Source organism: Phyllostomus hastatus, unplaced genomic scaffold (genome assembly GCF_019186645.2).
Source record: "Phyllostomus hastatus isolate PE091 unplaced genomic scaffold, TTU_PhHast_1.1 phas_contig_38, whole genome shotgun sequence".
Classification (NCBI taxonomy): domain Eukaryota; kingdom Metazoa; phylum Chordata; class Mammalia; order Chiroptera; family Phyllostomidae; genus Phyllostomus; species Phyllostomus hastatus.
The window spans coordinates 23,541,243-23,559,641 of record NW_025333869.1 but is presented as its reverse complement, the minus strand read 5'-3'; the positions used below and the strand labels follow the sequence as shown (position 1 = coordinate 23,559,641).

Genomic DNA, 18,399 nt, shown 5'->3' with positions numbered 1-18,399 from the left:
CTAAAACCACAGATAGGACAAACGCTATAAATGCTATGTCTTTTCCTATACATATAGCCCTATAGCAGTTTAATTTATATATTAGGCACAGTAAGAGATTAACAGTAATAACTAATAAAATAGAACAATTATAAGTTATGTGAATGTAGCATTAAGAAAAATATGGATTACTTGAACAAGTACTGCAATACCTTGATAGTTCATCTGATAACCAAGAAGAGGAGGTTATTATGGTTCATGGGAGTGTAGACAGTGTAGATATGCTGGACAAAGAGATGAGTCATGACCTGGGCAGGATAGAGCAGGACAGCATGAGTTTTCATCATGCTACTCAGAATTGTGTGCAATCTAAAACTTATGAATTGTTTATTCCTGGAATTTTCCATTTAAAATTATTAGTTCACAGTTCACTGAAACCATGGAAAACGAGACCACAGATAAAGGGGGACTACTATAAATATTTCTAGAATATTAAAGCAAGACCTACCCTGGCCAGGTGGCTAAACTGGAGCATCATCCCGTACACCAAAAGGTTGTGGGGTTTGATCCCCAGTCAGGGTGCATATAGGAGCCAACTGATTGATGTTTTCTTTCTCTCTCTCCTTCCCTCTCTAAAATCAATAAAATATATCCTCAGGTGAGGATTTAAAAATAATTAAAGTAGGCAGACCAAAATATTAATGACAAAAATTCATACTATTTCCAGGAACAGAAAATAAGAATCAACTCAAACACCATCATATTTCCTTCTGTAATAAATGCTGACCTGGGGAATTTAATTCCACATTCCTAGCTCATTTTTACTTAGAGCTGTAAAACTCCAGAACCTTGTGAGCAGTGGTCCTATGTGACTGCAAGATCTAGTTTTTCTGCTTACACCTGGCTCTAGCTATGTCACTTACCTGCCTCTGTGAACATCAAACTGGGGAACAGACCACCTGCCATGAGGACCTGGAATGTGGCAAATCAAGTCTACATGCAAAAAGATACAGAGAATGGATTCCAAAGGAACGCTAAACGGCAGTGAGCACAAAATACAAAAAGGGAGGGTGGAAGAAAAATGTTAAGGATGAAACAAAATATAACATTATGTAGAACAGCTGTGGGAAAAGGAAAATCAATTCCAACAGGCAAAAATCCTGAACAAAATAGAGTTGATCCATTTTCAACAAAGGTTTCAGGCCAATTTCATATGTAATTAAAAGAACATGTAAAGGTTTTCAGTTCTGTTAATAATGCCTGAACTGCAGAAAGTACAAGAAGTCAGAAACTGTCTTTTTAACTCATAAGTGTCATATTTGAATAAAAAAGATGATATATAGAAAAAATTGATAGTGAATGGTAATTTACATTTTACTATCACTACTACTTGCTCTGGTAGAGATAATTTGCATTCACCATGAAATATATATATATATATGTTTTTTTTAATTTTAAAAATATTCTGTGGTTTGTTGTGAAACTAACTATGAAGAAAGACTAGAGGAGGGTCCTATTCAAACAGGTAGGAAGTAGTCTATGAGGCACAGGGTGTTTTACTCTTCCACCCTTCATGTATAGCATTTTTCCTGTGTTCTGTTCCTTTCCCTTACTTTCTCCTTTTCAATTTTTATCATGAACAAGTAATTCTTCTTAGTTTGCTAATTATGCTTTATATTTACCCAGTATTCCCACAAACACTATATAACCCTAGTGATGGACCTAAGCTCCTAATTTAGAGATGCACAGTTTTCATAAAAAAGTAACATCAAGAAAAAATTTAAGGTATGCAGTGTGAATAACTTTAAAGGTTTTATTTATTTATTTTTAGACAGAGAGGAAGGGAGGGGAAAAAGAGAGGGAGAGAAACATTGATGTGGGAGGGAAACATAAATCAGTTGCCTCTTGCACACCCCCAACTGGGGCCTGGCCCACAACCCAGGCATTTGCAACCTTTTGGTTTGCGGTACAACGCTCAACTCACTGAACCATACCAGTCAGGGCAGTGTATATAACGTTAAAGGCAGGTATAACTTTAAAGGCAGGTATGCCTTCATGGGATAGTATTCAAGTTAATATAACAGCAAGTAGAAATTGTAATAGTTAACAATTTGATTTCTGTTTGTTGTCTGGAATTAGGTAAGTATATATATTTAGATTTTAAATTAATGCTTTATAAATGTGTATCATAATTATTGTTGAAAACTGTACTTAAAGTTGCTGTATGATATTATTATAAAGTGTTGAGCAATATCGTAATTTCCCTCAATTTTCAAAGTTCTATGCTAATTTTGATTATGGCAAAGGAGGAATATGATGACAGGAAAATGTGGTATCACTAATACCTTTTTTCTTACTGTTAAAGAAAACACCCAATAAATTTCCAATACTACCATGACAAAATGCTAGGCAATAAGACTTTCTTTCAATTAAAAATTCAGTGAAACACTGATTTTAAATATTAGGTTTAAAAGGCCTATCTATAATAGGCATCCAGTCCTCCAGTGCTCAGCTACTATTGCTCATGTAAAACAAGTGTAACTAAAGTTTTTTAAAAAGCAAAATTCATGAAGAATTCAATTCATCAAATTATCATGAACTATGCATGAGATAATCTTATCTGAAAGATATATCTCAGTTCTTTATTTTTATTTTATTTATTTTTTAGACAAAGGAAAAGGGAGAGAAAAAGAGAGGGAAAGAAACATTGATCAGTTGCCTCTTGCAGACCCCAACCGAGGGACCAGGCCCGCAACCCAGGCATGTGGCCTGATTGGGAATTGAACTGGCAACCTTCTGGTTCACAGGCCAGTGCTCAATCCACCGAGCCACACTAGTTAGGGTTATCACAGTTCTATTAACAGGATTTTCTGATATGCATGAGGTGGTCAAATCAGACTACATTCAAATAAAACCCAACACAGAGATAGGAGCAGCGGCCCATGCATGGAATTTATTGTGTGCTACTGTTTATAAAATACTCAAATAGTCCTGCACATGCATAATATTTCCAACTCAGACAGGAGACCATACAGGGTGCACTTTCTGGCAAACAAAACAATAGATGGTTCCGCTGCCTGGAGCTCTGAGTTGTATTCCAGGGCATGAGGGAAGCAGGCCACCAAAGTAAAGGGAAATACCAAACTACAGTGGCAATCAATACAGGTCAATAATTGTGAAATATTAGCACATGGTTCCATTTAATTTAACCAAGCAGTTCTGTAACTATCAAAAGAAAATGTTCAACATGCAGACTTGACTTTTATGCCTCCACTAATAACTGAATGATTGGATTTGTTGCTTCTATGCTGCATTGCTTAATCAAAAACACTTCCAGAACATTTTAAAATTTCCTTTGCATCAAAACATAAAAATGATAGAAAGCCAGCAGCAAATCACCCTGGTGGCTATTTAAGCAACTTGAGTACTCACAATAAACTAAAATTTCTCATAACATCTAGGTAACCTATACATGTTGTACCTGTACATCATAGGTCTATATATTAAATATTTGCAAAATGAAAACATGCATACACAAAATACGTCAAGTTTTACAGACATGATTTGAATTAAAATTTGCTTTGACATGTACAAACTTCTTTTAAAGTATCTTAAATGAGTAATTCTGTAATTATTCATAATTTTGTAATTTAGAGGTTTTCTTCTTAAATCTCTGGTGTGTAAATCACAAAAGATCTGGGCAAAAAAGATTCTAAATTAGTTTTTGAATTTGTGTTCAAGTAAGAGAGTCTGCCTAGAAATAGGTTATGTATTCATAATTAAAAAATACTGAGACTATATTACAGAATTAGCCACATTTAAGAACTATAGACCTGAGGTCAGCATTTTGTATAAATGCCAGCTGAGTTTCTCAGCATTTTGCCCATAATTCAAAATACAGTTTAGTAACCTCAGTAATGTATTTTAAGACCATGCTAATTCACGCTTTAAAGACATTTCATGGGGAAAAAAAGTCCACATTAGTTCTTAGGATTGCATTTGAAGTCATGGTTGAAAACAAAAATCTACTTCTACTGAAGGAAAAAGAAACCTCAATTGTAAACTTAAATGTGTGAACCACAAGCATAAATGGAGGTGCAGTGGCCCTCCACTGGAAATTGCCCCAAGCCCCTTGCTTACTGCTCTCCACCTTGGCAGCGATGACCCAGTCTTATCAGGTAGCACAATATATCCCAGGGCCCACAAGCCTCTATCCACGAAGGGGGCTGGGGTCTCAAAAGCACAATGGTTTCTCCAGAGAGACTGTGACATTTACAGTCAGCGTGGCTGACCCCTCCAGCTCCTCGGGTAATCTGTCCATTTGAGGCCCGAGATGTGAGAGTCCCTGGGAAGCCGTGGGTCACTGGGCACTATGGTTGCCAGTCCCGTGGTTCTCAGTGGCATGTGCGGTGTTCAGAGAATTGAAACCATCTGGTTGTACAGCATCTTTCCGGGGTGGCATTCTCTCATTGATTCTATCCAAACCCTTTGCCTCTTCAAAACTGCAGATTCTATGTGGTGGAGAGAATCCTCGTATTGCTTAACAAAATGCAAATTTGATAAGTCAGTAATTGAAAAACATTTCTGAGATTTCAAAAACATAATTAATGATTTTATAAGAAGACATTAACTATATGTAGCAACATTTAAATCTTACTTTAACTGAATTCTATCCCCATGCCAACTTTCCCTTAAATGTGAAATGTTTAAACCTAAATACAAACATGACAACATTATAGATGACAATGTTAGTGTAGCCTTTTAAAAACACACAAAAGTAACTCTCCCCTTTCCCCAAAATCAACCTCCAAGCAATGGTCTCAGAGTTTCAGTCTGACTTCTACTGTACCAACTTTCTCCTACCTCAGACCCCAAAATCATCAGTAACTACCACAGTAAGGCAGGATCAAGAAAAGGGGCAAGTGAAGAGGCTTAACAAGGTTAATCCTTGACATACAAATCTGTACCAAGAGTTTGGGAGGAGAAAGAGGTAAAGTTAAAATTTAGCAGATCAGAACTATCTTGGAGGTCAAGGTAACATCATTCCATCACCAGCAATATGAAAAGAAAAAGGTGAGAAGTGCCTCCAGGAGTCAGATCTGTGTTTTGCTGATAGCAAAAAAGTATTTATAAGTTTCATATTTTAGGTGATGTCATCTTTAGTTCACCACATGTTCTTGGGAAGCCCAAATCAAAATAAAAGGCAATTCTCCAATTGTTATGGTTTCTCATTTACTTCATCTGGAATGATGTATTCTACATTAAAACGTACATGGAAAAGAATTCCATACTACTGGTTATAATCTGGTTGCTTTAATATGTGCAATCCCTGGGACTCAGGGTCTGTGCCTGTGAACCAAATAAATGGTTGGGCAGCAAAGCATTTAGCAATGTGGAATATTAAGCCAACATATGATATACAGGAATATAATATCATCAACAAAGACTAGCCCAACTGCAGTCAAAAAAAAAATCATAGTTACAGCTTCTGTACCCAGGTAAATTATTGAAAATGAGTAAAAACAGACTCAAACCTAAGTCTAGAGTGGGTTTATTTAACTTAGAAAAAAACAATTTGAGTGGCACAGAATCATACAAAATATGGGCTAGATCTTTATATGCAACTTTAAATGCTATGATATTATAGCATAACATTCTATACTCTAATGAAGAATTCAGGAAAATTAAATGCTAGTTTCACACTGTGCTATAAAAGGGGAAAAAAACAGATTGTTACTATGGACATCAGTACTTCTGATTGAGAGAGAGACAGAGAGACAGACAGACAGAGAGACAGAGAGAAAGAGAAAGAGAGAGGTAACTTAAACTTGATGAGCCAGTGAGTCTGATTCATCTTGGGCTGTGCAAGCTAGGAGTAAGACACACCCACAAGACATTCTCTGATGCCCACCCACACACCACAGATCTCTGCCCAGCGCAAGGACTCTGATCGTACCTTTTTCAGCCTCAATAGCCTCAACTGTGGCTGTACAGAAGTGAGCAGAGGCATGCAAAATGAATGAGAGAGATGAGAAGGGTCATATTGTACAGCAGAAAAGGCAATGATCACTTAAAATATCACAGTACCCCCTACTACATATCATTTAGAATTTAACATAATAGTACCCATATTAGAGCCCCATCCAATCCCCAGTTTCTGGACACAGCACAGTTTAGACACAGCACTATGACATCACTCAGAGCACAGAACACACAGACCTACTGTAAACAGACACCCCAGCACCCATGAAAATGCACTCCAGTATTAATTACCCATCTTGAATTCGGCATTCTCATCATCTTAGAATTTTCCAACATTTTTGTTTTATCATGTCCATCATAATCACAAGGGAATTCTCTATGGTGAAATTATGATGGTAGAATTGTAGCCAGCAGAAGAGCAAACAGGAAATTCTTTACTTTCATGTCTAACTAAAATAATACTCATCACCAGTTGGTTCCCTAAGACATAAATTAGAAGTCAGCAATGTTTTTCCTGTTGCTTCTGAATCACAGGGCAAAGCATAAGCTGCAAAAGTTGGTATGGCTACAATGAAATTTAATTAAACTTGGTGAGTTACTCTAAGTAGGATAGTTCTGTAGCTCTGTTCTTTGTGGGTGACCTAAAAGGACCCCTAAGGCCCTCTTGTCTACTAGGAACATCCTTTCTATTCTGACAATGATGTTCCAAATATATAAAGATATTAACATCTACAGCTTTAAAAATCCATTTATGTTCATTCAGTTTATCATCACCTCAAATCTGCCTAGGTACTAAAAACCTGCATTCTCAAGTAAAGACAGAAAAAAAGCTACTGAACATCTTTTCAAATCCAGCTATTAACCACATAGGAATCAAGAGACAGAACTGAGGTCTTACAGGCAATAAATACTACTTATTTCATGATATGGACATACAAATAGGTCATATAAATAAAAAATATATTCTTGGTAAAGCTTGTCTCTGCCCCACTTACAGAATCTCAAAATATTTAGTCATACATTTTATAGTCAACAATTTCTTTGACTTATTTCTGGGTTCAAATTGTATAAAGCACTCACATAAAGAACCGGGACCAAAGACAGCAGAGAACAATATTACTGTCTGACAACACTGCCAATTCTCCACTTTACGTAAAGTGAACACATTGAGAATATTTAGAATAATAATGCCCCACTCCTTGTATTTTGCTTCTTCTACAGTAAGACCAATTTAGAATAATTATTACTAAAACAACCTTTTAGCAGTACACATGATTTAGAAATAAATTTTATCTAAAACAGTTATTAATGTAATAGGACATTGAAGAATCTAAGGAATGAAAGTAGACTAAATTAGAAAAGCTTTTTATCTCAACCAGATAGTAAAATGAATTGGGGACCCAAAAGAAGTAGGATGAACACTAAATAGGGAAAAAATTAATTCTCCTTAACTATTAAATATTATAAATAAAAGTAGATATACTTATTGGATACCACTGTACAAATCACCACTTATAAAATCTAGCTCTGTACATTTGGAAAATACCCTTGGAATTTGCCCAGACTGAAAACCAGGATAAATTACCTATCTCTACTTGATTAGACCTATTCTTCAAAAGGTGGACTATTTTCTTTATAATTTAGAAGCTGAATGGGGGAAAAAAATAAAATGACAGAATATTTCTAGAGTTTGTGGTAACAGAAGTGATTTTATATGAAATATTTCATAACTTGTAACATATATGGCAACTAATTAAAGATAAAAACATCACTATAAGTGGTATCTATGATTGTATTAATAGTTTAAATCTACATTTTTCAAATTATGAAATGTGATAATATACTTTTGAAATCATCTTTTAATATGATATGTAAAAGCATTTTCTAAGTCAAATGATATTCTCTGTCCTTTCTTGAGGCCTCTAAATGCTCCCAAATCCTTTGCTGAATTCAAAATAGCTATCATACTCAAAATTGCATACCATGTCAAACTCAAATGTTTAGAATTAAAAAGTCATCTGAAACTTAAACATTACAGTGGAAAGAAAGAGATCTGATAATTGCAAAATTCCATCTGAAAGGCACTATTTTTCCTCTATTTGTTTTCAGTTTTATAGGATGTCTTGACATGGCCTTAATAAGTTTGAGTCTCAAATTGTGCTGTCTCAAATTGTGTTTTACAAAATTACATAAGATAAATGATCAAGAGGAATTTGACATTACTAAACACTAGAAGGCCATATAATTCCCGATATACATCTTGGTGAAGGTAGCAATATAGGGCTAGCTCCCAACTAAATTTCCATGAAGAAAATGCACATAAAATATGAATATCAAATACTACTCCAATAGTTGTATGGTTTGTAAAAAATACTTAATATCATAACTTTATTAACTTTGTACATATCATTAACTTTAAAGTTATTGCAGACTATTTTTATTTTCTGACAATAGAACTGAGGTCCTAGAATTTAAAAATGTTTTTTGCAATACTTAATTCTCAGTTATTCACATCAGGAAACATGTCTACTAAAATTTAAACCACTAGATGACTTTTAAAAAACACGAAGTTGCAGCTTTTGTATGAATTTCATTATTTGTTCCAAAATAAGTTTACCTTATGCTAAGGAAATCACTTCAACCACATGGTCAAATCTCACTATCACCATCACTGGCAGAAGTAGGGAGCTATCTAGTTTCCCAAATTGAACCCCTTAAACTCATACCATCCAGTAACTCACTCTATGCTTGGAATAGACAGTCTCTTTAGTACACTTTTCTTTCAAACCTTCCCTGCAGTTGGGGCTGATTTCAAAATTCAAGACTGAGCTTCAGACGGCATGTAAATTAAAAATAAATAGAAGTGCTAAGGTGCCAACAAAGTATGTAATTAGCAGGTGCTAATTGTGAAATCAAAAGAAAGGTTTGTTGTGGAAACAACATAAAAGCATTAATATATCCAAGGATAACTGAGATGACAGTAGTGTAGATTTATTTATGTATGAGACCCGTTCAGTTTTCTTTTTCTCTTCTGAAAAAGAGGAAGAAGGGTATAACATTTTTCCAGCTATTAAAACTCATTCTTTTTCTATTAACATTGTTGCAAGTTTTAGTGAATGTTGAAGATCTTAATTTGTTTTAATCAAATTCTTTTTAGCTCATATTTTAAATGTTTATAATAGAGTAAGAAAAATGGAGGGTAAGGAATATAAATAAAATAAAAGCAGGTTTTAAAAAAATGTTTACAAAACCTTATTCAGAATAAAAATTTGAAACTGTAATTTCAAAACATAGTTGTACTTCTCACATATGCCAGTGGGGGTATTAGACAACACAATAACACATAGAATAAAACGTGAATAGGCCACGAGTAGAAATTATTTGTCTACAGGAAAAACTCTTTTTATTTATTTAAGCATTTATTATGAGACTGAGTGAAATGAAATTGTCAAAAGCCAATTTAACTTAAATTTATTCAAATATTTTAATTTAAATTTCCTTTTTTGTTTTTTTGCTATAAACATTTACTAATTACAACACCAAAAAGAAATTGTTAATCATGACTAAAGAAAATAACAGCTCTGTTGATGCCTGTTTTAATAGAGCAATAACCCTTACAGGGCTGTCAAAAGTGGTACAATAAAATAAATTAAGCTTTCCATATCATATTTTTTGCTTTCCAACCACAAGGGAAAGAAATCTAGACTTTGAGTTACTGTGCATAGTCTATAACATTTACAACACTCTCTTCTATTTAATCTGAAATGGGCTTTCAAAAAGTTAACACAGTATTTACACATATATTTACGCAAAAAAGGTTAGGTGTTTTTTAATATAAAATATTCAATGAGCCAGATTACAGGAATGCTTTATGTATAATTCTTTTTATTTTCATGCAAAATAAAGGCACACTTAATAACACCCTTTTGATTTTGACTTACAGGATTTAAATTCAACCTCTTTTAACAATGACTTATTAACTAATGTTACATTCATGTTCAGAATGCACAAAGTGCAGCAACAAATGCAGCAAACCTCAAAACAAGGTGCTACAAAGTTGCTTCTACATCAAAAGACAGACAAGTGTCTGATAGAGTAATTTAATTTAACATACTTTTACAGACATACAGCTAGCCTAAAGAAAGACAGACAGATTTAGGAAAGCAGCTACATCTGCAGAGGAAGGAAACAGCATGTTACAGACAGTCAATTATACATAGAACATTTGACAAACACCACAGAAAACAAACTTTGGCATCATTTACCAGGGTACAAAACCTTGCACAAATTTTTTGGCAAGTAAGTGCATAAGTAATGTTCTGGGGCCCAGGCAGATTGTTAATTCTGAAATTAAGTATCTGATAATAAAAGCATAGTCTAATACATTTACATAAACATAAAAAGTAAAAAATAAACTTAAAAATACATTTCCATTTTAGTAATACGATGTAGTATATCCTGGATTCACATTCTGAAACTGGGGCTTTTAAAAGAAAAGGGTGCATTAGACACATGAATAAATAAATATTTCTGATATTATGATATGAGCTGCTCCCATATCATTTCATGAGAAGCTGAGAGATGGTCAGTCTGAGAGACTGACCATTATTTTCAATTGAAACAAATGCCCATTCTATAAATTTTCTGCCCTGATCAATTTACTAATCAGATACTACCTATCATATAGTCTTCTCCCTGTGTCAGCTGCTGAGACAGGAACTAAAAAGCAGAAGGAATTCCCTGCATGCATTATGTGTATTGTTAGCAAAAGAGTGAGGAGTGCCCCAGTCCATCTGAGGTACAGCAAGTTGCATAACATCATTACCACTTTGCAGGGTCTGCCGTCCTCCAGCCAACACTCCACTAGGCAACATCCCTGTGGGAGTCAGGCCCTTGAGTGTCAGCACACTTTCACTTTCCTCCCTGTAGCAGAAAAATATAACAAACATCAGAGACTTCCAACAAGTACTTATTTTAAAAGAGAAGACAGGCCCAGATGTAGGTAGGCCACGCATATAACTTATGACATGCATTGCTATTACCATATTTTCCTCAATTCCAAGATATACATCTTTCTATGTTCTAAATGTTTCAGATATGAGATTGTGCCTTACAACTGAGGCATGTATTGTGTTTCCTGAAAAGCTTCATTAAATAAATATATGATTAAAATTTATCATCATTGGGCACTATACAAGTGAGAAAATATGGTATTTCATATCCTTTAGAGAGTAAATGTATTGATATAATCACTTTTGCGAACAAAATTTAAAGGACTGACACATTCATGTGTACCTTAAACCTGGTCTTCCTGAATGAACCCCAAGAAGATAATTTGTGGCTCCAGCAAAAGGGACTTCCTATACAGATGAGCAAGTTCATCTGGAATACTCTTAGAAAGTGCCCTCTTGCCAGTGTGGCTCAGTTGGCTACAGCATCATCCCATAAACTGAAAAGTCACCAGTTCAATTCCTGTTCAGGGCACATATACCTAGGTCACTGATTCAGTTCCTGGTTAGGGCATGTATAAGAGGCAACAGATCAATGTTTCTCTCCCTGTCTTCCTCTCTCCCCTGCTCCTCCCCCTAAAATCAATACGCAGGTCCTCAGGTGAGGCTTTTTTTTAAAGTTAAAAAAAAAAAAAAATCTTAAAAAATAGTAAGTGTCCTCTTCCTTCTTATCCTGCTCTAATTTTTAATGTGTAGAACTAGTACTTTCATCACAGAAGGCCAAGAGATATCAAAAGTGAACAATAATAATCAGGAGGGTCAAAAACTCTAGTTTCAAAGGGACTTGTGTTCCCCTCTTCAATGTATAAATGTAGAACTTCTTTATAGGGAGAAGGCTACTATATTGCTCTTAGAAGTAAAAGAGGACATTGCTCGTTAACAAAGTACAATAAAAGTTATTTCTATGAAACAAATAATTAGAAAAATGTATCATTACCTGAGAACAGAGAAGACCCTTGCCATCTTGCCAATTGCTCGAATTTTGTTTCTTATGATTTCTTTCCGGGCTGCAGCTGAACCTACTTTCAATGGAATAAATAAAGACTCAAGTTTAGGGCATTCACACTTGCACCATGCTATTAGCCTATTCCATACTCATCTGAACCAATACCAAGCCCCCTGCCACCAGCTCATATGGAGGAGACTAGATGAACTCATGCCTAAAAGCTTCTCACTCTTTCAATGTTTAGCTCAAAATTGGTCTAACACTGGAATCTGATAGAGATGCAAATGAAAAATAATCCACAAACTTTATGACTCTTGCACTACTAACTAGTCAGTAAAACCACAATGGGAAAGAAACTACTGCCCAACCTGTATCATAAGCCAAAGGACAAAAAAGTAACAATTCTACAATCTTTGTTTAATTCTCACCAGAGCCAATGGCATGCAGACTGACAGAAAAAAACTGATACCTACAAGTTGTCTTTTTAACTATTATAAAAGCCTTTAACATGCAGGCTGGAAATATCCCATCATACTATGACAAAATGAGTTTCCTTGCTCTCTAAAACCAATGGTATGAAGTGACTACTATGCAGGTGACCCAGAAATAAGAGTCATACCAGCATTTCAACAACACTGCACATCTCAACCTCAAGAACTAGGTATTTTCTAAGGTCATGCAAATATACACAAGCTCTTACATCCCTAGGTGAGTATGACACAAGGAGAGTAAACAATGAGAAAAGACTTCCTAAAAAACATGGCTAAAGAATCACTAATGTTTCAGTTCCATTTATGTATGTATGTATGTATGTATGTATGTATGTATGTAATTTTTGCAATTTTAAATAAGAGTTTATTTGAGCCAAAACTGAGGACAATTGCTGGGGAATAAGATCTCAAGTGCTCTCTAATGCTTCATTTCTACAGGGTTAGCTGTGTTGTCTATCACTGATACAGAAGAGAATATACCAAAATAACTGGATCTTTAGATGATGAAACACTGAAAGGTTGTATCTTCTTTCCTTGGCCTCCAGAAAGAACAACAATCTCAGTCCTGTCATCTCATATATAGCAACTAGAATCACTCTGGACCCAAGGGTGTGGTATCTTAGAACTGTGCTTCAATACAAGGAAAACGCACACATGGAAGCACCATGATTGAGGAGAAGGTTAGAAAAAGGCTAAAGACACTAGGCTAAAAGGGGCCTTAGATATACACAGGTCTGCCAACCAGTGTTCTGGGCTAGAAGATTCAGTCATTCCACAAATACATATAATTAAAAACTAAGATGATAGCTGGACCTTACTGCAAGGAAATAGAAACCCAATTTCAAAGATGAAAACAAAAGACATATTTTAGAGAAAATAGGCTCCACGACCAGTTATGGTACTATAAAGGGTAATATTATGAGCACTGAAGCTACAGCTTTTATAAGTTCAAAACTGTGCTGGTATTTTCAAGATGCAAACAAACAAACAAACAAACAAATACTATAAATCTCAGAATCATAGAATATTAGAATTTGAAGAGACATTAAAGGTATTTCAAATTTCAATCTCTTCATTTTACAGACAAATAGAATAAGCTTACTAAGTATTTTGTCCAAGGATATAAAGTAAGTCTGATTCTACTCCAATAAACTGGTAAGACATTTTGCTTTAAAATTGACAAAATAAAGAAAAAAAGCTAGGAGAAGAGTACAGGGATGGAGGAAAGTATGTGTAATGAAGTACATTCATATTTTCAATCTTAATTTATATATCTGCAAAACTGAATGCTATATAATCTATACTGACTTCAAATTTAAAAATTCACTGGAATATAAAAAACATTGTACAAATCAGGATTTTAAATCAGTCTAAAAACACGTCATGCATAATATTAAAGTAAATGTCCACAGTAAAATTACTTTGGGGAATAGACAGACAATCAAACACCCCTAATCATGCAGGGAAAAGTACAAAACATTACAAATAAGCAAAAGAATGAAATTTTAAAACAAGAGGAATGAAAAAGAGGGAAAAATATTTCCATGCACAGAAAGACAGATATCTTGGAATATGACTTCTAAACACATCAAATTCTAACTTAGAACTTAAACTAAATTTGCATAAGGCCCAAGAGGACTCTGCATAAGTAGTACTCTATGAATGTGCTAACTTACATGGACATGAGGGTTAAATTATGAAGTCATATTTCAAAACAGTGTAACTCTGTCTGGTCTGTACCTTTTTTATTGCCATATATGAGCCGTTCTTCAGATGGAGAGTCCAGAAAAAAGGAAGTGAATGATGGAGAAAAGGTGGTTGAGACAAATAAAAAGATAGAGATTTAACTTGGCAGTGGTACTGAAGAATGAATGTAGAAAGAGAGAAAAATGAAGGCCTTCATATTTGAAATTTGAAAAATGTGGTACTGTAGGATGGGGTGAATAAAAGAGGGATGCCACTGTGCAGAGCTCTAAAGGAGATTTCTTAAAAGATATGTGTTCAGAAGAAATTATGGACAGAATGACTATAATATTTGATGAAAATAGACAAATTAGGGACAAAAATACACGTGAAAACATGTAAGACTGATAAAAGACTACTAACAATCGCACATTTATATTGATCCCCCAAAAGAAATATATCACCCGTGGAAGCATGTTAAGTGAAAGGTAATGACACAAATATGATACAAACTCATGTGGTTCTTCAAGGACACCAACATCTGCAAAATCTGTAGTATATACAGAGAAATGTAGGTAACTTTGTAAACTAACTCAGTGGAAAACCTCACCCAATCCTAGTAAAGGAAAGACTAAGCCTCCCTCACTCCATAATATCAACAGCACACGATTTCTTCAATCTGAATTGTAGAACTTCTGCACATACTCAGGACCAACAGTATGTGCTTTCTGTTCCTAATAGAATCTGGGAGTTTGAAGGACATCTTTTTGCAGAAATAGTAACAGATAGTTTCTAACCAAGTAATAGCTAAAAGAGTAGGCAGCAGAAATATTTCATTCGGGTTTTCTGTATCTCCCATTCTAGTGCTGAGTGAGATACATGATTGCATTATAGGAAATACAAAGGTTTAGTTTAGTAAAACTACAGCAAATATGGATTATGTATTTCCTTTACCAAACTCAAGATAAAAGATAAATATCTGAAATAAATACTATGCATTCTAAATTCCTAGATATTTAGTATGCATTTTAAATATTCTATATTTCACAAAAGTCAGTATTCAAAAACTCTTTATTGATTAAATAATACCTCTAAAAGGAATGCTATGTGCATTTATATGTGCAATGTTAATGCAAATATTTGCCTTTAAAAATAACCCCACACATACATTTGAAAATCAAAGATCATCATTTAAGAAGAGAATCTTATTCCTTCACCTAATTTCAAACATAAATATGCAAAAATCACTCTTTCCTTCCTGTCATCGGGAAATCTCCAATGCGCTCTCCCCTTCCTCACAGAAAAGCTAAACCCTTGTTCTGCCTCCAGAGCAACACCCCCACCCCCATCAAGTTTTCTTTCTAAGCCAGATTTCTCCCCAGGCCCAGTCCATAGGATGGTTCCACTGCTGAGTAGAAAAAGGAGAGGACAGAAAGCATGCTATTACAGTGAAAGAAAAGCAGAAAAGATGGATAGTTATGGGGAAGAAATGTGGAAATATGAATAAGGCAGGGAAATAAACCTAGTTCCAGGAGCTCTTTTCCCTACCCCAGCCCAGTATCTATCCTAATCTTCTCTCCTTTTCCTCCATTCTTCAATGCTCTGCCTCCCTTAAACCACTGTCATTCCTTCGTGCAAACTCTCAGACTCATATTCTTAAAATTTTCTTGGAGTTCTTGCTCCTAGTACTTGATAGTCTAAGGGTGAAGAAATGAGGAACTCAGTGTATTTTCCCATAGAAACACTGTCATAAACAGTGCTACCAATTTTCTAAATTAAGAGTGGGGAAGAATTTTCATCCTTTCTATCCCTTCAATCTGTAGATAAGAAGATCCTGAGAAGTCAGGTAACTTTTCCAAGATGACACAGCTAGTATAGTAGTAGTGCCAAGACACCTGAACCATTGATCCTTTCCACTAATACATTGCCTCTTTAATAATCAAATGTGATTCATCCCTGGAGTGTAAGCATGATATAAGTGGATAGATAGGCATAACTTACCACTGATAGGAAAAATATTGATAAGACACATTAAAAATCTCATTGTAAAAACTATAATAATATTTTATGTTTATTCCTAGTTGAATCCCCCAAAATGATTTAGTATCTATATGCATAGAAGTCACAGGTATCTAAACCACAAACTATACTAGACTTACCAAGAAAACTTTTTTCCTATTCATTATAGGAAGAAAATTAAAGCATAAGCTATTTAATGTTAAATACTCCCATTTAACATACTATTTGCAATATTGATATTTTAAAGAATAAAAAGAAATAAAAGGTAAAAATATAGAAAATAAATAATATTAGCCCTATACAAACGACTTAAGTTTACAGAAACAAAACAAAAATTACCATAGGAAATAATTTTTGTGACCCAAGTTCCTGAACATAAGATAAACCCACAAATATCCAGTTAGAAAACACATTGAGAGATACCTGTTATCATAAGAATATAAGGGGGGGAATAAAGGGGCTAAATGGTAATGGAAAAAATACAATAAAGATAAAAAAGAATATAAAATACTGAAGTACTAATTTAACTTGGTAGTAACAGATTTCTTTTCTTGTTTCTTAAAACATTTTATCTATTTATTTTTAGAGAGTAGGGAAAGGAGAGAAAAAGAAAGGAAGAGAAACATCGATGTGAGAGAGAAACATCAATTGGTTGCCTCTTTCATGTGGGTCCTGACAAGGGGCCAAACCCGCAACCAAAGCATGTGCCCTGACCAGGGACCAAGCTGGTAACCTTTGCCTTGTGGGACAATGCCCAACCAACTAAGCTGCACTGATCAGGGCAATAACAGTTTTTTCAAAGAAAAACTATAATTTTAAATGTAATAATTATATTATTCCATTAAATGGAACACATTAAATGGAGTAATTATAGTAAATGAACTAATTATATAGAGCAAGAGATCTAGATCTTAGTTTAGAAAACTAAATATTATTTTCTTAAAAACTTCCTAGAGCCCTGGCTGATGTGGCTCAGTGGACTGAGTGCTGGCCTTCAAACCAGGGGGTTGTCAGTTCGGTTTCCAGTCGGGGTGCATGCCTGGGTTGCAGGCCAGGTCCCCCAGTGTGGGGTGTGTGAGAGGCAACCACACATTGATGTTTCTGTCCCTCTCCTTCTCCTTCTCTTCCCCTCTCTCTAAAAATAAATAAATTAAATATTTTTAAAAAATAAAATAAAAACTTCCTAGATTTAGCCCTAACTGATGTGGCTCAGCTGGTGCCTGGGTTGTGTGTTCAGTTCCCGGTCAGGTGCATGCAAGAGGCAACTGATCAATGTTTCTCTCACTCTTTTTCTCCCTCCCATTCTCTCTAAAAATAAATGAAGAAAATCTTTTTTAAAAAACTTCCTAGATTTTAGATACAGATTTAATGTAATACCAATTAAAACTCCTACTAGCTATTTCATGTAATTTGACAAATTAACAGAAAAATTTATCTAAAAATATTAGGGGGCTTATGTACCAAAAATTACTTCAGTCATTATACCAACACCTATAACATTATGAGGTAGGTACTATCATCTTCATTTTGAAGAAAACTGAGGCTCAGAAAGGTTAACTTGCCTGAGGCCACCCAGCCATTATAAGAAACGAGAGTCTGAATCCAGATTTAGTCTTTACAAAAGTGGTAGCAGAACAGGGAAAACAAATACTTGATTAAAACTATTTAAAAATTGTATGGAATAGACAAATACGGTAAAACATGTTAGAATGAAAACTTCTACACAAACATGAGAGAATTAAAGAAAAATAAATATTATTCGGTAAAGCTTATTACCCAAAACAAAAAACTAAAAAACCTGATATAAGTAATTTATTTCAGTTAACAAGCCAGAGTAAAAAAAGCATATCTCTGCCTGTCACCAACAGATGGCAATAGCAGACACCTGCACAGTCACTTTGTACTTTGAACAAATGGACTTACAACAGGGTTTAAGAACCGAACCTGTTTGTAAGTAAAGAAGTATCAAAACAGTTTTCACTCAGATTTTACTTGGTAAGTGGTCAACTGAAATGGTCAGTTTACATGGTTGGAAAGTAGACAGTAATTTTTTCCCTTAACATCAAGGAAATGTAAATTAAACGAACTATAATTTACTACAATATAGCCACCAAGCAAAATAAGTAAATATGAGGAAAATCCAATGAGGTGGGCCTGTGGAGAAATAGATCTATGAATTCATTGCTGGAATAGCTTCGTATTGGCCTGATTCTTCTGCAGAGTAACCTGGCAATTCATAGCTGAAACAATAAAGCTAAAATGTATATTCTTTAACTGTTATTCTCGTCTA

The 18,399-nt window shown here is 34.7% G+C and overlaps 1 protein-coding gene across 7 annotated transcripts in view; it reads right to left on the bottom strand.

Moving 5' to 3' along the window:
* Positions 1-2,906: 2,906 nt before the first annotated feature.
* Positions 2,907-18,399, bottom strand: part of PPP3CB (protein phosphatase 3 catalytic subunit beta) — a 53,358-nt gene continuing 37,865 nt past the window's right edge. Inside the window, exons 11-15 of one of the 7 annotated variants that reach the window (XM_045841953.1) lie at positions 14,148-14,174; positions 11,908-11,992; positions 10,787-10,884; positions 5,936-5,965; positions 2,907-4,518 (exon numbers count right to left, since the gene is read on the bottom strand). In XM_045841953.1, coding sequence (XP_045697909.1) covers positions 4,340-4,518; positions 5,936-5,965; positions 10,787-10,884; positions 11,908-11,992; positions 14,148-14,174 — 419 coding nt within the window. In that variant the 3' untranslated portion in view covers positions 2,907-4,339. The remainder of the gene's footprint in view (positions 4,519-5,935; positions 5,966-10,786; positions 10,885-11,907; positions 11,993-14,147; positions 14,175-18,399) is intronic. The other 6 variants (XM_045841954.1, XM_045841958.1, XM_045841955.1 and 3 more) reach the window with 6 other exon arrangements.